This window comes from Artibeus jamaicensis, unplaced genomic scaffold, assembly GCF_021234435.1.
Source record: "Artibeus jamaicensis isolate MK-2021 breed Jamaican fruit bat unplaced genomic scaffold, CSHL_Jam_final contig_456, whole genome shotgun sequence".
In the NCBI taxonomy this organism is placed as follows: domain Eukaryota; kingdom Metazoa; phylum Chordata; class Mammalia; order Chiroptera; family Phyllostomidae; genus Artibeus; species Artibeus jamaicensis.
Window position 1 is genome coordinate 7,647,971 of NW_026521839.1, and position 21,486 is coordinate 7,669,456.

The following is a 21,486-nucleotide window of genomic DNA, read 5'->3' on the forward strand; positions in this document are numbered from 1 at the left end:
TCGAGAGGTGCAAACTGCGCTGCAAGTTGCAGGCGCGCATGCGCACCGAGGACTGTCTGGAAGGGCCTCGCCTGAGGCGGAGCAGGGCGTTGTGTCATTTCTCTCCTGGGGAGGCTAGACTTCTAGGGCAAACTTGGTTTGGGGCCTGAGATTAGTGATAAGATAGTAGTAATTAATTATAACGGGATGCTCTTTCTTGAATACCTTTAATATTTATTGGCTTGTTTGGTCTTCACACCCCACCCCCCTTCTTGAAAGGTAGGTGTTTTGTCCTCGTTTTCGTTCTGAAGAAACCGAGGGTGCTGGGAGCATCGATAAATTTACCAGAGACCACGGCTTGTTGGGCAAGGTCTGCTGGACGCCAGGGCCCGAGGGCCCGACCAAGACCCAGGCTGCCGCTGCTCTTGTAGAAACTGGTTATTAATCGAGAGATGATGTTAGAAATAGCTTCCACCCGTCTTTCCTCCCAGGCTGGCTAAAGGGAACGTTAAAATAATTTTCTTTTTTTTTAACCCCAGATCTATAGTGATTATGTAAAGGGTAGGCCAAAACAGTAGTCCTTGGGAGCCCAGACGCGCATCTGGCCCTGAAGCTTTGCAAAGATGAGGAGGAGGCTTGTAAACCAGCTGCAGAAACGGCCAAACAACTCTGGCCGTGAATTAAGGCATCCAAGCCCCTCCCGGATGTGAGACAAGGGATCCTCATGTTGGTGAAAGGAAAATAAGAGGGAAATCAGTCGAAAGACCCCAGAGCAGCCTTCAAAGAAAACCATCAAGCTGTTTTGAAAGGAAAAAAAAAAAAATAAAGCGACTTTTGTTATTCCCCTGAAAGAGGTGTAGACTGATGTTGATAAATGCTGTTTTGTGCTCAGATAAAAAGCAGAACTAGGCTACACAGCAGGGAGAGTCAGAGGCGACCAAAGCTGAAAGGAGCAGGACAGGCCCCGCGCGGGGCTGACGGCTGCGGACCGAGGTCTGAGGAAAAGCGAAGGCCGCTGTCCGAGGTTAGAGTGGTTCAGGGAAAGGATTTGCCCTTTCCTGGGCTTGGACTCTCAGAGGCTCACAAGATGATGCTTTGCAATGTAACAGGTTACCGGAACTTGAAATGTAGGCTGGAGAAAAACACCAAAATAGAGCTCTTCGGATTTAAATCAAATATAAGAATTAAACATGACTCTACAGACTATTCTTACTCCATTAAGCTCAGGAGTCTCAGAGATGTTGAAGAATTAGAGATCTGTTCTTCAGTTAAAACAAAATCCAGATTTCAGGAGAGAGTTCCTCATGCCTTTGAAGTGTAAACCTTGGAAAAAGGTTTCAGGAGGAATTGGCTGAGCTGTGAGTTTTACTAGGAAGACATACTCATGCTCTGGAATGTAACATTGTTGCTCTTTTGGAACTTGTTACTCACAGGGTTTGCTAGTTATTTCATAAGTAAAAACCAGAAGCTTTATGTTAATGATCTAGACTTTCGTGAAGAGAAGACAGTCTGTTTTAAATAATTGAAATTTTATTGTCTTCTGACATAAAACTGTGGAACACTCAGATAATTTATACCATGTTAGTATTCCTAGAAGAGAAAATGGGTAAAACAGTATTTAGAAAGCAGTACCAGTAAATCTTATTATAAGCATTAGGTGTGTCTAAAAAGTTGATATTAATTCATAACCTGTAGTTGTTAAATGTGTATAACTTAAATGTTAAAATCCCACATTTTAAGATAGTTTTCTACAATTACAAACCCATGTACCCAAATTTTGTGTTGGCTTCACAAACCAGAGATGTAGATAGAATGTGCAAAAGTCAAAGGATAAATAATATTATAAATATATATTAGTTATATTACCTAATGAAAGCCATAATCTGTTAATACAGCTATGGATTTATTTTAAAAATTAAGTGAATATATTACTAATAGTGTAGTTGTGTTTTCCAATGTTGGTAAATTTGTTAAAGTTCTTCACTTTCATAGAGTCCAGATTGAGCTGCCAGACGCTGAAACTCTCCTTCAGGGTTAAAAGCTTGTTTCACATCCAAACCTTTTCCATTAAGTGCTAAATACTTGCTAAAAGTTGGACGAACACGTAACTGCTTAGGAGCTGGAAGAGTTTGGTTTGGACGGGCTGAAATAGATCAAATAAAAGTCAATTCAGAAAACTTAAACAAATGGGTGGCACAAGATATTCATTATCAAACAGGAAAGAAAAAAATCAAAACTGATTATGTATGGAGAAAATCCCTCAGATTTTGTGCTTTGCCAGCATTTGTGTTTCTTATTAAGTCTTAAATCCTTTATAGCACTAGACATAGCCCTTTATAACAATGTGACTTACGTGTAACATCTAATCTTGTATTACATGTGGTCACTCCAGCTTCATTAACTGCAGACACTGTATACCACCCAGCATCTTTCTTGTTTACATCTTTTATCAGTAAGGTAACTCTTCCAGAGTTATCATGATATAAGCTGAAAAGAAACAATTATAAAATGTAAGTATAGGAATTGGTTTTCCTGTGAAAGCAATTTATAATGCCCCAATCTATATAGTCAGACTAATAAGAAAAGGAAGCATATGGAAATTCTGAGACTGTATTTAATCATGGCCAAATAGCTACTGGTTTTCTTGAATTAAACATCCCCTCACCAAATCTCGTTTACTATTAGTAACTAGGTAAATGCTAGCCTACTTTATTGTTTATTGTTAGTAACAAGGTACTATAGATGCTAGCTTACTTTATGCTTTAAATTTCTGATTAATGGATTATGGCTTAGTGAGGTTTATGATATTTCTGTATATGTTTTAAAAACAAGACAAACTGAGATCATAGATGCATGCCATTTTTAATGTATTTCAAAGTATAACTGGATTCACCAAAGTAAACTATAGGTAAGTCTAGAAATACTTATCCTACCTTATTCGATCAGTGTTGAATTGTACCATTTCATTATTTCTTTTCCAGAAAAGTTTTGGTGGAGGTACAGCTGAGATTTGGCATTCTAGCTTCACCGAGTCTCCCTCAAAAACTTTTTTGCTCTGTGGTTTGTAGATAAACATTGGTGCTCTTCTATGTTCTTTTGCTACATATTAATAAAAAATCAACTATTTGAAATATTATAAAAATGACAGTCAAATCAAAGTATGAAATTTGTATGTTGATATAAAAGTTATAAAGAGTAATAACATGATTGGAATTTTGTAACAATGCGATGTACAGGACAAGACCAGTCAGTTCTTTCTTAAAATGAAAAAGTGAAATACAAAATAACCCTCCCACATCTGTCCCTAATAGTTTTTTCTCTAATGGTCAGTCACTACTGATTCATAAAACATAAAGCTTTATGTTTTAGTTTTAACTAAAATAATATACAATACCATTTTTAAGAGTTCTAAAACAGTAAGGTAGTGATGTGTTGAATTTATAATCATGTTTTATTCAAAGAATTTAAGTCTGTCCTCACTTGCCATGTCTTCTATAGGGAGGCAGCATGAGTGGTGGAAAGAGTACCAGACAACTTGGGTTCAGATTCTCTATTTGTTAGCCATGCCAAATTTGGAAAAATTTGTTTAGTTTCTATGAGGCATAGTTTTATCCACTGTAAATTAATAAAATACCCAAGTAATAGTGACTGTTGTGCTTACTATACAGAATTATTTGTGAGGATCAATTGAAATAATGAATGAAGAAATGCTTTGTAAACTATCAATATAAAGTAATACACAGATGTCACTAATTGTATGTCTTTACTTTTCTTCAAATACCTGAGAGAAAAGAGGAAATGATACTATAATACCATAACCTTAATTTTTCTGAAGGAGAAATTAGTTGATTGGACAGATGCCTGCCAAGGTCTCTTTCAGCTCTAACATTATAGTATTTCTGTAGCTATTGGCACAAGAAGGATTTACCCAAAACTTAATCACTTGAATTGTTTTTGTTTTTTGATTTCTAGATCTCTAGTTTTTCCTTAGTTTGAACCCCCTTATTATATTATAGAAAAATCTTTAAAATTTATTTATTTATTTATTTTTAGAGAGAAGGGAAGGGAGAGAGAAAGAAGAAGAAAAACATTAAAGTGTGGTTGCCTCTCGTGGGCCACCTACTGGGGACCTGTCCTTCAATCCAGGCATGTACCATGACTGGGAATTAAACCAGCGACTCTGGTTGCAGGCCAGCACTCAATCCACCGAGTCACACCAGGCAGGGCTCATAGAATAATCTTAAAGATTTTTTTATTGATCTGGGTAGAATACAGACAGAGGAAAATTTTCTAACTTGATCAAGCTTTTATATAACAATGAATTACAGCAAAATCTCTCTTATGTGATATACCATGGCTTAAGCCATTATAAATGTGAGATATTTAAAACAAATTGTAATATTTTAAAACAGAACATCAATTGTATGAGAACTGCCTCACAAAGAAAATTTGAGACATGAGTTTTGCCATTTCTGTTTTCTAAAGCAAATAGGCATGTTTTTGTTGTCATAATTACAGATGAGTTTCCTAGTAAAAGGAATACAGTGTAAAGCTAAAAGTTGATATTTACTCTTCAATTTTAAATGGTGCATGATTATGACAATTCTGTAAAAATGTGAGTTAGATTGTTTTAGACTGTAGACCAGAGAAATGATTAGACTAAAATTTTACACTTTAAGACGTGTTAGTTACATCTATAGCAATGCTTCTGGCTTGGCTGATGTGGCTCAGTTGGTTGGAGCATAATCCTGTGAAGGAAAAGGTCATGGTTTTGTTTCCTGGTTAGGGCACATGACTAGGTTGCAGGTTCAATCCCTGGTTGGGGCATGTACAAGAGGCAACCAATAGATGTTTCTTTTTCACATCAATGTTTTTCTCCCTCTCTCTCCCCCTCCCTTTCCCTCTCTTGACAATCAATAAGCATGTCCTCTGGTGAGGTTAAAAAAATATTTCTACTACCTTATTTGGTCTGTCTGAAATTTCTTTGTTTCCTTTCCAGAAAAGCTTTGGTGGTAGATCTGTCATTCTAGTTTCACTGAGTTTTCCTCAAGACTATCATTCTCCCCATACTCACATATCCATCCGTGGCTGTGGGTAAAAACTGGGGTTCTACTGGTTGTACAGTGTAGACATTAACCTTAAATATGAAGTCTTCTGGGATTTTTAAAAATACTTTCTTTTTTCAGACGAGATCGGGCGCATTCAGGGTGGTATGGCCGTAGACTAAAAATATTTTCTTTTTTAATACTGCAGGATTAAAGATACTTTATGATCTCTTGGAAGGCTTACCCAGGACGTCCAGCTGCACAGTAAAGGTGGCTTCTCCTGCTCTATTCTTGGCAACACATACATAAGCCCCTGCATCTGAAACTCTGACCACTTCAAAGATGAGTGAATGGAAACCCTTCTCAGACACTATCATTTTGTGTAAATCATCTGATTGAACTGGTCTTCCATTTAGATACCATGACACATCAGGAGCTGGCAGTCCACTCACCTAGGATTGAAAACACAAGGAGATGACAGAATTTTTAATTACAGCATCACTGGGACCAATTTGTCTATGATTTTAATAATTTCAGTACCTGAGTGGGTTTGTGATTGAAAATTCAAAGAAAGAGCTTAAAAAAGGTATTTGCTTTCAATAATTTTTAACAAAACAGTACAAGTTAAAACTCTTGAAATTAATATAGTATTTTCAGACTATCTTGAACCCTATCTAGCTCTTTCATATGCAATCTCAGACTCTAAGATCTTTTGATTAAGAAGTATGGAAGTCATATGGCTTTTCTGGCCAATGGTGACTACAAATGCAGTCCCAGAAACACATTTGTGTGAGGCTTGCTGATCCAATGAACACCTTTCCAAAACAATGTTCTCGAGCTGCAGTTCTGGTGTGTGGGTGACAGTTTGTTAAGTGTTTCTATATAAGCCTTAACAATAGAATCCATCCATACACTGACTTCATAAGGAATCTGGAAAAACATTTTATAAGAAAAAATTCTTCAAAATGAAGATGATGAGAGTGTTAGCTTTTCTGAAAAGCTATTCTAGCTTGAAGAACTGTTCTAGGCTGAGAGAAAGCAGTGTTGCTTGAGTTTCTTAATGGAGAAGAATTATAGAAGCATTTTACTTTAGAGACCCTGTTATGATAGCTTCACTTAGAGTATTTATTAGATGGCAGACACTCTTGTGAATACCATATGCTTGTTTACTCAGTTAACCCTCAAAGGACTTGATGAAGTAGGTACATTTGTTATTCTCATTTTACAGATGAGACAAAAGCACAAAGAGGTTAAGTGACAGAGAAGTTATGTAGCTGAAAAGTAGCAGAGCCAGGATTCAAACACAGGTAACTTGGGTCCAGCATTTCTGTTCTTACCCACTATACATACTGCTTCTCAAGCTGTGTAGCAAAGTATGAAAAGGAAGAGGACATTTGTCAAGATTTAATATCCCATGGTTAATTTTCCTCCAATACTTAAAAACTCTTCTCTTACTTTGAAGTCCATTCTGCAGAATCTTCCCTCTTCAATCGTCATGTTCTCTGGCACTTGAATGAAACGAGGCGGGTAAAATTTCTCCTGGATTGCATCCTCATCATTCACACCTCCCCTTGAAGATGATCTACTTCTACAAAGATATTTTAATAACCACTTAGTAGAAAAGTTGTTGTTGTTCTTTCTTTCACACAAATATAGTTTAGCCATCAAATTTGAAACCCCAAAGTCTATACTGTTTGATGGTGTGATAACAATGGAGAGAGGCCTTAGGATTGTATTTAGCTCTGGCATGTTTGATAACTGTTGGAAACGGTAGAAGTTGAGAAACACCTGGTACAAATTTCATGTCTTTCTTTTTCACAGTGCCACGAATTCAAGAAACTGATCTATTAAAATGCAGAGTACCCCATGGACAATTCTTACCACATGTAAAGGTTGTTAGAATTGGGTTTGTATTATCATGAAAAAGTTGTTTAACATGGAAACACGGTCCTGGCTTATTTGACCAAAACATTTAAAATACTTACTCTAAGATAGTTCTAATATTTAATGGGTAAAATTTTGACCATCATTCCTGGCATTAGAAAATTCACATTGTAATTTATAAAATGTATGTAGGAAGCCTGAGGGCTCTGTGAATATTACATTTTTAAAAAGATTTTGTTTATTTATTTTTAGACAGAGGGAAAGGGAAGGAGAAAGAGGGGGAGAGAAACATTAATGTTTGGTTGCCTCTTATGCACCCCCAACTGGGGACCTGATCCACAACCTATGTGCCCTGACTGGAAATCAAATGGGTGACCCTTTGGTTTGCAGGCCAGTGTTCAATCTGCTGAGCCTCACCAGCCAGGGATGAATATCACGTTTTTAAGCTGAAAACATTTTAGATAGTAAAACATATATTTAAATTATTTTTTTTACCTTATTTGTGGTGTAGGAACTTGCAGCCGTGCATGTTCTGAATTGTGCTGCTTGAAATTAAAACAAAGTGATAATGTCAACATGCGATTGTTAACTTGAAATGAAACAGAACTAAGTAGTTGTAGTTGAAAGGGACATTTCCATGTTGGCTGTATTCTTACAGTTATGATTTGTTCTATATATTAAGTTTTTAATTTAATTATTTTTCAAGTACAGTTTTCTGTCTGTTTCTCCCATCCCCGCCCACCCCACCCTATATATTAAGCTTTTAAGCATTTAAAACATCCAAACTATCCTTCTAATACTCTAGCAAGAAAATCCCAGAATGAAAAGGTTGTTCCACAGGCATGATTTATGAAAAGTGGTTCTTTTTTCAGGTGACTATTTAATGACAAAGGATGATGTGTCCTCCAGTATATTTGAAATGGGAGCACATAGTACAGATTGTCCTTCAGTAAAACAGGAATAGATATGAAGTCACTTGTGTTGGCGGTAGATATGGGGTATTATGCCTACTGCTCAAAAGTGGCACCAACAGCAGTAAACACGTATTAGACTGGAAAATACTTCTCTTTTTAGCTCATGACACAAAGTCCTGATGGACACCATGGAAGATATGTGTAGAGCTATGAAAAGGCTTTGGAAACAACATTAGTTCCTTCCTGCTTAATAAAGGTATATTTAATTTAAGCAAACATCTTTTAGAATTTATATCTGAGCACCAGAAAATTATTTGTATTTGAGAATAAAATCAGGAACAGGTGAAAATTATAATAGAATTAATAAATTGATTAAATATTTAGTGCCTATTTTGTGTATTTCACTGTGCTTGCCTTAGGGGGAGATACAAAGAAGTAGAAAATGCAGTTTCTATATCTGAATATATGAAAAACACCTGTACAACAATACGGCAGATCATTACAAATAATTTATTTTGGGATGAGCATGTTTAATGTATTTTGTTATTTTAAAACAAAATTCTTAAAATTGTCATAATTTTTGGCTAGCGTTAAGATTTTCTAAACAAAGATTTCTAAGCAAAACATCAAAAGAACAATTCAGTGATCAAAATCAACTAAGTTTTTGGTAAAAAATAAAAATAATCCAGTTAAAATATCCAGAGTTAGTTTTTTACTTTTTCTCCTTAAGGTGGTTTGAATATGTATATATTTGTATTAATACATGTGAGACTTCGGTTTTACATAGTTTGATGACATTTTGTTTAAAGTGTACAAAAATGTAAGATTTCTATTTTCTGATTTCATAATGATATATTTTGCTGCTATCTACCATCACCTTCATTTTAAAGTTTTTCAAAGAATGAATGAGGAAAACAATTCATCCTTGCCTTTGAAATCATATACTGTAAATTTGTAAGTTAAATCATCATCAATGTAATGTTGCTTTGAATTATTTCTGCTTATAGAGATAGATTTGTGTCTTACTCTTGCTGTAGGTGCTCCATATAAATTAGTCAAATGAATGAATGCTTGAAGTGTTTAGTAGCCAAAAAGAGAGTTAAGTTCTGTTTTAAGTTTCTAGTTGGTCTATTAGACTCTGCTCCATTCTTCTTAGTAGGATTAGTCTCATATTACAAACAAAAATCTTATTTTCAGCTTCCTATACTTAGAAGCTTGGAATTCTTTTTTTACTTTTTAAAAAGATTGTCTTTATTTATTTTAGAGAGGGGAAGGGAGGGAGAAAGAGAGGGACAGAAACACCAGTGTGTGGCTGCCTCTCACGTTCCCCCTACCAGAGACCTGGCTTGCAACCCAGGCAGGTGCCCTGACTGGGAATCGAACCAGTGACCCTTTGGTTTGTAGGCTGGAGCTCAGTCCACTGAGCCACACCAGCCAGGGCAGAAGCTTGGAATTCTTGATTGCCTAGTTTCATCCCTTTAGCTCCCAGTTTCTTGTGGACTTTTTTGGGAAGGAATGAAAGGTAACTACAGAAGGAATATAGAACAATCACAGTTCAGTCTGCCTCTCCAACTATGAATTTCTATTCAAGGTTAACTTTGCTTGTTAAAATGAGGTTGGTCAGGTACAAGCCTGTGGGATGGATATTCACTTCATTCTTTTCATAAAGTTAATCCCTTTCTGAAAAGGATGCTTTTGTTAATCCTAGAGCCATTACTCATAAGGCTTATTTTTTGTTTTGTTTTTAATAAGCAATCGTGAATATGGGAACATGATAAAAGGAATTGGAAGTTTTATTAGTATCATGAGTACTATATTTTAAAACATTGAAATGATAAACAGTTTGTGAGAAAAGGTTATAATTACTTTAGTTTAGAGTTTTAACTTCTGTTCTGCTGAAGATTTACAACCCATAAATTCTCTGTCCATGTAGACATTGTAGGAAAAGTTCTACATCTAACTGACCCATAATCGTCCAGATGAAAAGTGACTCCATTAGCCTTTTGGTGTTTTTTGTCCTTGTGTCATTTCTTAGCAGATATTAGAACCATCAGAAAATGGGATAAAATTTAAACTATATGTTTTAGCCCATCATGGCCTCTCCCATGAAAGTGATCGACTTTTGCTTTAAATGCTATTTATAAATGTTTAGAATAGTAGACATTTAAAATTCACACACACTAAAAGAGCTCCAGTTAGATGAAGATTGTTTTAACTTACCTGTGGGGAGTCTTGTGCCTCACTGTCATTTTGAGCTTGAAATACAGCAGCAGCATTCTGTGGTCCTAGCAATCTGCGCGCCATCTTCTCCTCATATGTCAGTCGCTTTAAAGAAGTAAGTCATTAAGAAGAAGGGTAATGGGATCTAATAAAAGTTGTTTGTACAGGTTTAACTTAAAACCACTGAGAATTTTACCAAGAAAGTATAGTTCTGTGTTGAATTATAAGTATTTCCTTCCAATCTAGTGCCACTTCTCTCATGTGTAATACTCACTTTTTTTCTTTTGCTCCTTGGAAAGGTAGACATGATTACCCCTAAATAAGGCTCTCCCAGGTAAAAGGAAATTCTTTCCCTTCTTGTTTTGTGTGTTCCAATTGGCTCTGTCTTAGAATAAACTATTGCATGTCCTCATATTCAGAAAAAGCTCTTATTAAATGAACACTGAATATTTGACTTACTAACTTCTGGTTGAAAGCAGTACAATTGATGTGTTAAATGTTTTTGGGTTAGAGGCATACAGTACTATTGTCCCAAAGATAGGTGACTAATACAATGTACACAAAAAGTTACATAATAATATTTATAGCTATTTGTCTATCAATAATATATACCAAGGCACATGAAGAAGTCAGGTTGACAGTATTTCCTATTAGTTATTTGGTCATTAGACATATTTTATGAGAGGGTAATGCTTAAAACAGATAATTATGAAATCATTCAGATTGATTTTTCATTTGTTTTGTTTTTTTCCAACTCAGAACTAAGAGGTGACTTCATGCAGAGAAATGTGAAATAGGACCCAAATATTTCCCTTTAAAAGAATTATCCTGCCCTGGTTGGTGTGGCTCAGTGGATTGAGCTCAGGCTGGGAACCAGACAATCATGGTTCAATTCCCAGTCAGGGCACATGCCTGGGTTACAGGCCAGTTCCCAGCAGGGGATGCATGAGAGGCAACCATACATTGGTATTTCCCTCTCTCCTTCCCTTGCCCTCTAAAGATAAATAAATAAAATATTTTAAAAATAAAAAAATAAAAAGATTATCCTATTCTTTGCCGATTTTACACTCACTGATCTGTGAGACAGAAAGAACTTTCTCATTGAAGATAGATGTTATAGTTTAACTGGCTTTTTGTATAGAATAGACATCTTTCTCACTTGATTTCCATTATGAAGAAGGCTGTCCTTGCATTTTAGCTTTCTTTCCAAATCTTGAATCAGAGCTTCTTTTGATCCTTGTATTTCATGGTCAGGAGTCCTTGGTGTGGGCCTGGCATTTGCATTTTGGGATGGCTTAGCATTTACAGGTTGGCCAGCTGAAGGTTGTTGATAACTTTAAAAAGAAAAAAAGATTTTGTAAAAAGAAGATCTTTCAGATGTGTATCTAAAAGAGAATTGGCCTTCCTTTGTCAGTCACCTTTAGATAGTTTGAATCTACCACTTAGACTATTGGTGTTAATAAAAACACCAATTTCCCTAGTAACAGTCAAGAAGGATTTTATAAGAGTTGTTACCAGCTTTTTTGTTTACTTTAGTTTTGGCAAGTGAAAATCAAGTAGCAGGAGGAACAATTTAGAGTAGGTATGTGGAGGATGGCCTTCCTTAAAGACCTTGCCTAAAGTGAAAGTAAAGTCTAGTTACTTGTAGCTTGAGAGCTCTTTTAATCTTAAAATTTTATAAGTTTGAAAAATTTTATAGAAGAATTTTATAAGTTTGATTAATAGGTGAATATTAAGCAGTGATGTGCTGGTGCTGACTCATACAGGCTCAAGAGGGCTGATGTTTAGCAACTCGTCCCAGCTCTTGTGATGTCATGTTGGTAGTTTGAAATTGTGGTGGTGGGAATCTCTATACCAGGGAAATTGGTAAATACCACAAATCATGGCTCCTTCCTCCAGATGATCGTTAAACATTTACCAGTATAACCACTGGTATTTAGTGACTATTCTGTTGTTTTGAAAGGAGTCTACAGTTTACATAGTTGCTGGTTTTTCTATTAATTTCCCATTTTTATTAATTTCTTATTCTAGAAAGTTCAAGTATGACACTATATAACACTTAGCTTCTACAGTAGTGACAGTTTCTTTAATGTTGCTAAAGTGATTTTTGGAGAAAGAAAGGAGTAATTAGAGGAAGAAGAAGAAGAAAGAAATATAAACTAAAAAAGGGTTTGGAAAAAAGGGAGCAAATTTGAATAGCAGTTGAAGAGTTTTGTTTAAATCCTTATTTCAAGTTCTGATTCTGAATTTTCTTCTAAGATGTTCTTGCCACTCCCAGACTTCCCCTTTTGATGGAGGACAGGGGTAGTATTCAGGTACTCCTATATTATTTGATCTATTAGGTACATTTTTTACAGTGCTTTGTTCATATTTCATATAGCTTATTCATTTAGTGTCATATAGGTGCTAGCTTATATCTCTTTAATGTGGGAAAACTGGCCACTACCTTTACTGAATATTTTACCATTATTATAATCAACATTCTCCAGTTATCCAAATGAGACAGTCTTTGTCTGCTCTGTGACATGTTCCTGTTCAAATATTATCAAGGATCATTAAAAGAATTTATAAGTTAAGTGGAAAGCTATCTCCTCTGAGTGGAGTCAGAATTTTAATTTTTGTAGGCTTTGGGGGCTTGGTTAATAATCTCTAGATTGTAAACATACTGAAAAGAAGTCTTATTACTCATCATTGTATTATTTATATCCAGTGACACAGAACCTGGGTATAGGTGATGTTCACTATAGGTTGAATAAATGAATGTTTTCCATTGTATTCAAGATGGTCTGTAATAAAAGTTGGTGATACACATTTCCCCTCCTTGCATTTCAGATCCTCACGGTTGTCCACATTAATTGTTAACTGAAGTTTGATTTGTTCAGTTAAGTAAACAGCCAAACCAAGTGTCTAAGTAAATACTGAGGGTTTTTTGTTCATTTGTTTTATGACTGAATTCCCAGGTCAAAAATTCTTTTGGTCTTCTAGATCTGTTTCTCCAATGGTATGAAGTTAAAATAGCCTATTTTTTTTTAATGCCTAGTCCACCATCTTTATAGAAGTCACACATTTGTTAAAGTGAATTAGCATGAAATAAATTTTTGCAGACTGTCTAACATATAATATCTCTGAGAAATCTTGAAGGATTATCAAAAGGAAGCCTGAGAATTACTGATATATATATAGGCAGCCTTTCTTTATTCACTGAATATAGCCATTATTACCAGTTCAGATGGCTTAAATGTTAGGACTTGATAGCAACTCATACTTATAAACTAATATTATACTTGCACTGCTGTGTAGGTCTCTTTTTCCTATCATTAATCATCCAATCCTTAATTTTGTTATGGATCAGAAAACTGAATCATTGAACTGGCAAAGTTGCTGAACAGCAAGGTTTTGGAAAGGAGTAATTAGAATTGAAGGGTTCCCCTCAGTTTCTAGTCTGTGGTTTGATCAACTGAATAGAACATTTGCTTAAGGGTTTCCTACTGCTGAGAAGCTAAATAAAGTTTTCAAACTTCCCTGGGTCAGAATCCAAGGGATTATTTTAGAAGACATGGCAAACTTTTAAGCTCATTGTAACAATGAGGGGACTTGTGCACAAATGTTCAAAGGGCCAGAGCTTTCCACCATGTGCAGCTGGACACAGAATGGGTATCAAGTAGCTGTGGAAGATTAAAAGGGTTATCTATGGTTGCTGAAAATGGAACAGCTAAAGCTGGATCTTTGATCTCTTGTTTGGGGACCTCCTCTGTTTTATTTCTTATCCTCTCTATTTTTTGCCTTTCTTTATCTCTTAGTTCTGTACACAGAGCTAGGTATATGGTTGAGGCTCAGTAATATTTATTTGATGGTTTTCTTTTCTGGGCAGGAATTTGGAGTAGGGTTGAAAGACTTTAGCTAAGAAAAATGTCAGAAAAGGTTATTTTAGATTTAAAAATGCTCACATAGGAAATTTGGAAATAATTGAAAGCTAGATGAAAAAAGATCACCTGGGTAAAATATTACCAAGAAAAATCTACAGTGTGTGAAAATGGGTATAATGGGAATTTGGGAGGAAAAAGAGAGGGCTGTTAATTCTTGACTGCATCTTTTAAAAATCCTAGGTCAAACATAAGAAATGCCATTTTTTGTAGGTCAAAAATAATTTACTATCAGCCATTTCAACTGGTTCAGCCTAGTATCTAGGATTTTAACAAATATTTTTGGTTTTCCTGGTTTTTATTCTTAAAAACATTGAAAAGTTTTATTTCCAAGTTGAATTGCTATAGTCAGTTCAGCTAGGTTTTCAAGGTATTCATAATAGGAATCTCCAGGAAAAAATTAGCCTCTAGAGAAGACTGAGCAAAATTAGCAAGAATTACAGCAAACCTATCAATAAGCCTGCAACGAACAAAACACATTCCATTGGACAGTCTTCTTCAGATGCCTTTGATTTAATTTTCTGATGTTCTAGCCAGCCAAGGAACAGGAAAACTGATAGCCTTAACTTTGCATAAGCGCAAAGTATTCAGATCATGTTTTAAAAAAAGCACAACCACTATGTCCTTCATATCAGGTTCTCCTAGGACAGTTTTAGGACTGTGAAAATAGTACATGCTTGCATAAAGCTACAGGTATTCATCCCTGTAATCCCTGTATTTAGACCGGCCTCATCAATTTGGAATAAAGTACAGTTTTAATTACCAAAGGCAACTTTAAGGTCATAAACCTTTATCTATTCAAGCTTTTCTTCTGATAATAGTAAGAAAAATTCATACACTTTAGTGTCTGAATCCCAGATTTTCTTTTTAGGCAAGTGGGTATTCAAGATCAGAGGGGAAATGGATAGGAAGAAAAGACTGAGACTGGGAGGAAATTTAATAGCTTCTGTTTGTGTGAGAGGAAATCCTATCAGGCAGGTGTTCTTCATCTCAACTGAGCCCAGAACCAGAGCAATTAAATTTACAGCATGAGCAACTTAACTTAGAACTGGGGGAATAGTTCAGTGTTCTTGAGTATGTCAGAAATCTTGTTTTGAAGATGGAAAATAATAGGTGAGTAGTTGTATGAGGTAATAGATGGTTTGGGTTTAGCTCAACCTGGACACTAGAGAATGGGTCAGATAACCTCTTATTGCCAGTACCCTGGTTCAAGGTGTTCTAGGAGAATTATGGGATGAGACCTTCAGGTCACATTGCCTTTTTAGATAGTGAAGAATAAACTACAGCATTACCTACCCCCACCCCCTACCATCCTCAGATACTGTATATGAAGTATATATACAAATGCATATATTTTAAAAACTCACTTACTTGGAGTCCACAGTGGAAGGGATTTTACTGCTATTGTAATCAGGCTGTGATGGTAATATGGAGCTGAGGAAGCTGGCTGGGGACTGATTATAGGTGGCTGTAACCCTTTGGCCTGGGTTGGAGCCAGCAAGCTGCTGGGGAGAAGCAGGAAAAGCAGAGGAGGACATGGTGATGTGAGAGCTCACTGTTGAGGAAGCAGAAAATCTTTGCTCTGTGCACTGGCGGGGCTGGATGACAATGGAAGACTGTTTGGTCTGGCTGGAATAGCTGGAGGTTTCTGGTCCAGGAGGCTGCAGTCTGGAGCCACATGGGTTTGGGGATTGGATGAAGTGTTTTGGCCGTTCGTAGTTAAACATGCTTAGCTGGTATATGGAAGATGAAGGCAATTTATTACTGTAATAATTTGCTCCTGGATGGCTGGGGTCCTGAATTTGGGGCAGCAAGCCTGGAATGACAGAAGGTTGCAAGGAATCAGAAGCGACCTTGGTCTGCCCCTTCTTGTTGAGATGCTGGGAGTTCTGTGTTTCTGGCTTTGATGGAGTGGCTGTCTCTTGAAGAATATTTTTCCTTCAAACGGAGAAAATGGTTCAGTTACAATATTTCTGTAAAAAACAGTACCGTTTACTTAACATCTTTAGGGGCTTGTGTCCTTTTTGGGGGTTTATTTGGTGCTTTCAAGGTTATCTCATAGTGGAACTTGCCTGGTTTCTACACTTCTTCCTTTATTCTCTGTCTCTGCACAAATGACTTTTCCCCATGAGAATACGAAAAAAGGATTAATTACTATTTGCCTCTGGATGATTCTTAAGCATATCCATGGGCTTCAAGATGTAGGAGCACAAAGTTTGAGTTTGCCAAGTGGTGATTTATGAAAAGAAATTCTGTGATATTGCTCAATGTGATAATTTTATAGTCTCATGATTAACTTTTGCCCAGAGGCTACCATTTCATTAACCACAGAAATTTAATGATTTAAAATTATTAGCAGTTAAATATATAGCAGGTCAACTTCCGCTCAGTTTGAATTCTTCCCATTGCTCATCAAAACCAAAGAACACTCTCCGGGTACACCAGTTAATTCACGTGAATGATGTCTTGGTAAGTCAAGGGGAACAATATGCTTCTTTTGTAAAGAATACTACTTTAATGTTCTTGTTTACTCCTTCACCTTTTCACAATTTCATGAAGTAGAGGGAACATCTATAACTCACTGTTGTTAATTTGGGTGGATTTTTAAAAAATTTAATCGTTGTTCAGGTACAGTTTTATGTTTTTTTCTCCCATCCCAGTCTCCCCCACCTCCATGCGCCCCACCTCCCTCCCATTTCCACCCTCCTTAGTTGTTGTCCATGTGTCCTTTACACTAGTTCCTGTAAATCCTTAATGGGTGGATTTTTTTAACCTTACAATTCAGTGCCTCTTTCTCTTCCCTTGATTCCAAATTGACTATAACACCAAAATAGACAATAATTAAGGAGTGATTAAGGAGTGACTATGTGTTTGTGTCTCTCTGTGTGAGTATAATATATGTTACTGACTGCATTCCAGAGCCATTTGTATTTTATCTGTTGTTTTTATTATATTATCTAATTATTTATCTTATTTATTTATTTTAGTGACTTTTTTTTAAAGATTTTATTTATTTATCTTTAGAGGGGAAGGGAAGGAGAGAGGGAGAGAAACATCAATGTATGGTTGCCTTTTGTGCGTCCCCTGCTGGGAACTGGCCTGCAGGGAACCTGCCTGCAACCCTGGCATGTGCCCTGACTGGGAATCGAACCGCGATTGTCTGGTTTGCAGGCCCGTGCTCAATCCACTGAGCTACACCAGCCAGGGCCTATCTGTTGTTTTTAGATTATATTATCAAATTATTTATCTTGATGTGATCTTAATTATTTAGTTTGACTTTTTATTATTTTTACCTATTTAATGTGTATTTTAGGCCAATTAAAAATTATTTTAGCTCCTTTCATATTTTCTTTTGAAATGACCAACAGGATTGCAAAGGAAGTAAGGCAACTGTGAAGCTGGCCTATACCTTAGGTATAGGTATATAGCTATAGGTATAGGAAGAAAAGACAGGTGCCATGTCTCTTAGCTCTTAGATCTACTCCCTACAGGAGATCCCCATTTTTCCTTGGGTGGGTCATTTGTCACTAAAATCACCTTAGGGATTATACTTGCCTCTGATTTCTTTCATTAGTGTGGTAAGTCAAAGCAGGATGGTGTACAGACATTACACACACAGACTGGCCCTATAAATTGTAGCATTGATTTTGTATTTATTTAAAGTATTAGGTAATTTAGTTCAAAGTACATTGGTTTCACATAGTTTAAACCAGCACTGAGAAAATGCTAGATCAAACTTTCAGCTGATAAAATTAGCCAAACTGTCATTACTGAAACAAAATCTTATAATTATTTGATGTCCTATCTTGAAAAAAGCATCATTTTTTTAATGAATATTTTCCAGACAACTTCATCCAAATTGTGCATGTAGTTTAAATTAAAACTGGTAATTTTTGGAAAGAACAAAAATGCAACTAAACAGCCAAGAGAAAGATTCTATTAAAAAGACTTAAAAATAATATATTCCTTAACTTCAAGTTTATGAACACGAGCACATTCAATTAAAGTCCATTTTAGTAATTAACTATAGTAGGCTTTGAAATCATTGGGGAAGAACATCCAGAGGAGACTTTAATTAGATTTTCTCAAAAAAAGACCCTATTTCAAGGCAAGTAGTTCTGTAGTTCTGTAGCAGAATTGAATCCAGTTTGGTTCCTAGATTCCATTTTGAGCAGGCAAATGCATCAGATTCATTTTAAATAGCAAGGAATAAACTGGTTAACTAATAGCCAGCAGATATTTTTTAAAAATTTTATTGTTCCAATACAGATGTCTGCCTTTCTCCCCTCCATTCCCCAAGCCAGCAGATATTTTCACAAAGTCCCTTGTTTTTCTTTACATATATTTCTAATGTCAACTATCTTGCTCATTTTGATATCAGCCTACATAGTTAAAAATTACTGTTATTTTTTAAAGCTCAACTAAAAATATGTTCTTTCAAAAATTCTATTTTGTTCATGTCTCAATTTTATACAGGTGTTCATTCCCACAGGTAACTCCAAAAGGCTTTTTTAATGTTTGCAGTTATTGTTCAACAGTTCAGTTCTATAATAAATTCTATGATATGGCCATTGTGTTAAATAAATATCAACATTTTATAAATAAAATGCTAGTCTCCTATTTAAAAAATCTTAACTTTTTTTCCTATTTCTAATATAGTACAGACTTACACAAAAAAACTGATTGAGGATATTTTGAAGCTGTAGGGTATCACCACAATTACAGTAAGACCAAGTGTTTTCTTTCAAGGAAAAATGATGACTTTAAAGTAACAACTCATAACTATCTTTTCTTCCACCCTTCTATAATGCCATCTAGTTTCAGTAGAATGAAAAGACCACTTTCTCTTTAAATCTTTGTATAATACCATTATGATGTTGTGGCTTCCAAACCTTGTATCTGAAGATCACCTCTGTACATGCTCCTCTTTTGGACAAAAAACCAAAACAAACAAAAAAAACCCCACAAAACCAAAACCCAAAACTGTAGAAGGAATAAAGAAGGGACTTACCCGTAAGTTCTGGAGGGTGCCAGCTGGGTTTAACCCACTATCGAAGGAAAGGAAAAGGCATCCCTTCCCTCACAGACTAATCTTGTGGCTCTGTGCTTAGTATTATAGCACCACTGACTTTTATCAGCTGCCAAACAGTGACATCTGATGTGCTTGCCTGTCCATCTACCTATGCTGGCATGTCAAAGTAAGAGTCTGCAATCTAAACAATATCTCAGATGTCTTACTGATATTTAAGGAGTGGGATTACATGAGCTTCTCTTTCAGGCCTCTTTATTTTAGATGTGAATTTTGACTATGAGTTTTAGCAAGCTCATGTAGGGGGAAGAGCAATGAATTGGGAAATGGGAAAAAGTATAAATAAAACTCAGTTCTTTATTGTGGTGGTGGCTTTGTGAATCATCCCTGTTGAAGAAAGGACTAAACCCCTTCTTTATATATGAGTATTCTAAGACTGTTGTTCTATCTTGTGAGACTTCTCCAGAAATGACCAGTGATGGGTGGGCTTCAAATTGATCCATATTGATTTGTATTGGATAATTGTTCATCTGAAGACTTTTTTTTTTCCCAAATGGGAATGGGGGTGGAGCAGGGTTCAAGCAGTTCGTTTTAAGAAAGGGAGTGTGGTCTTGGTAAAGGCAGGAGAGGACGTGATAGTGACCTGTCACTGGGGAGGTAGAAAAGCATGGTACAGTTTCTTTAGCAAGTTTTCTGAATCTGTGTGGTCTATGCCTCCTTTACCTTGTACTTTTATCCTGAAAGCTTTGCAACACTTTAGAAACTACCAAACAAGAAGCAATCTACACAATTCAAGGCTCTGTATTGTCAACTCTCTTTCCTTCATCTTCCTTATAGTTTCCTTTCTCTTTTCACCAAGGAGACCATCTTGGTATTTAAATTTTCATTTTTGTGCAGGGCAGTAAATAGCCTTCAAATCAACAAAAGCAGTTGTGGAGAGGATTAGGTGGCATGAGGATCAGGCCAATTGAGTGGAATTATCCCCATCTCAGTGGCTTCGATTTTGATATGGTTCTATTGTCTAAAGCTTATCTGTTTATTCCTTTCCCTCATGGATACTCCAAACTTGATTTAACTACCATGTACCTTTCATTACCAGGGCCCAATAAATAGGTGTTTGAGCACATATGAGGCATATAAAATTCTTCATAGCTGACCATGTAGGTGTACCTGTCTTTGGTGTTCAGAGGAAGTTTAATAACTGCTGCCTGGGCATGCAGCCATTGTTTAGTAGGAAAAGCATACTAGACTTGATGAGTAGGTTGTTTGCATACAAAGTCTTATTTCAGAAATCTCTCAAAATATTTCTGTGCATCTCCTCCTATTTCAAATTCCATTATAAGGGAAAAACTTTTCATTCAAATTAGAAAGACTTAAAATGTAAATGCAAGTGACAGTAAAAATAATAAAGATAAGCAACATATATAGATAGCATTTTCTACAAGTAAGGCTCTATTCTAAGCACTTTCACTGTGGTATATCTTCCTGATAACAGGGTTTGATAGGGACAGGAAGAGGAAATACTAGATTAGAGGGCTCTTAGTGCATAAAAGTTTGAGATATACATCCAAGTAAGAAAGATGCCCAGGACAATCTGTTAAATTTGTCACTTCTAAATATATCTACCATAGTTGAGTCAGAATGTTACTTCCATTTACTCTTTCTCTCTTTTTTTGAGAATTAAAAAAAAAAAACTTGTTTGAAAGTAACAGAGGACATGCCTAAGAAGCGAGGTGAGAAAAATGCATCCTAGTTCTATTTATTCTGTATCATTTAGGGGTTGCCTCTTCTGATCCCCAGGCCTTTGTAAGGTGTGACAGGGGTTGCAGGGCAGGAGCTCCATGGCACATGTAGGCTCAGGTTCTCACTGCAGCAAGGGCATCAGGGATGCTTTGGGAAAGGTTAAGTAAGGTCCTCTCTTATGACACCATTCTCAGAAGTTAAATGTCTGTATTTAATCATCTATTTTGAATCTCTTTTTCTACTTTTTTATGTTTGGTTTTCTTTTTTGAATGTTTTGTGTTTTCTCATAAATATAGCTACTTGAATGGTTTAGTTGCTTATTTGAGAAAAATCCTCAAATGGAAAGAATCATTAAGATGTCAGGTAGGTGCACTATATTCAACCTGCCCCAAAGACAACTTTTTTCTTTTCTTTCTCTAAATTGTCAGTAAAGGTCTCCAGTAAATTGTTCTAATTCCTCACACATTGTAACTTCCTGTTATTTGCTGCTGCATGTTAAGGAAATTCCTCCTTATCATCAGTGGAAGGGTAGCTATTTTGCTGTCATTCCTTTATCCCTCCTTCATGTATAGCTCCTGTTTTTTTTTTAATTTATTTATTTTTTTGAATTGATTATGCTGTTACAGTTGTTCTATTCCCCCCTTCATTCCCCTCCACCCTGCCCCCCCAACCCTACCATTACCCCCCTTTAGTTTATGTCCATGTGTCTCAAGTCCTTTAGGTTCTATATTTCCCATACTATTCTTGCC

At 36.0% G+C, this 21,486-nt stretch overlaps 1 protein-coding gene and 1 long non-coding RNA gene across 5 annotated transcripts in view; one reads left to right on the forward strand and one right to left on the reverse strand.

Annotated features, from left to right (window-relative positions):
• Positions 1–1,477: 1,477 nt before the first annotated feature.
• MYOT (myotilin) lies at positions 1,478–19,076 on the reverse strand. Of its 4 annotated transcripts, none has more exons than XM_037147705.2 (10): positions 18,977–19,076; positions 15,337–15,903; positions 11,202–11,376; positions 10,043–10,147; positions 7,404–7,450; positions 6,480–6,612; positions 5,269–5,476; positions 2,913–3,078; positions 2,333–2,466; positions 1,478–2,122 (listed from the first exon to the last, which is right to left on the reverse strand). In XM_037147705.2, exons 2-10 carry the CDS (start codon positions 15,690–15,692, stop codon positions 1,950–1,952), a joined length of 1,497 nt encoding a protein of 498 aa, XP_037003600.2. In that variant the 5' UTR covers positions 15,693–15,903; positions 18,977–19,076; the 3' UTR covers positions 1,478–1,949. The 4 variants fall into 4 exon arrangements, with proteins under 4 accessions (XP_037003600.2, XP_037003599.2, XP_037003597.2 ...); XM_037147704.2 differs by having other exon boundaries at positions 1,479–2,122; positions 7,404–7,453; positions 15,337–15,781; XM_037147702.2 differs by having other exon boundaries at positions 1,479–2,122; positions 7,404–7,453.
• The window catches only part of LOC128627612 (uncharacterized), a 79,570-nt gene continuing 66,106 nt past the window's right edge, over positions 8,023–21,486 (forward strand). The window contains exon 1 of the long non-coding RNA XR_008391856.1: positions 8,023–8,078. This is a non-coding gene — a long non-coding RNA (uncharacterized LOC128627612). The remainder of the gene's footprint in view (positions 8,079–21,486) is intronic.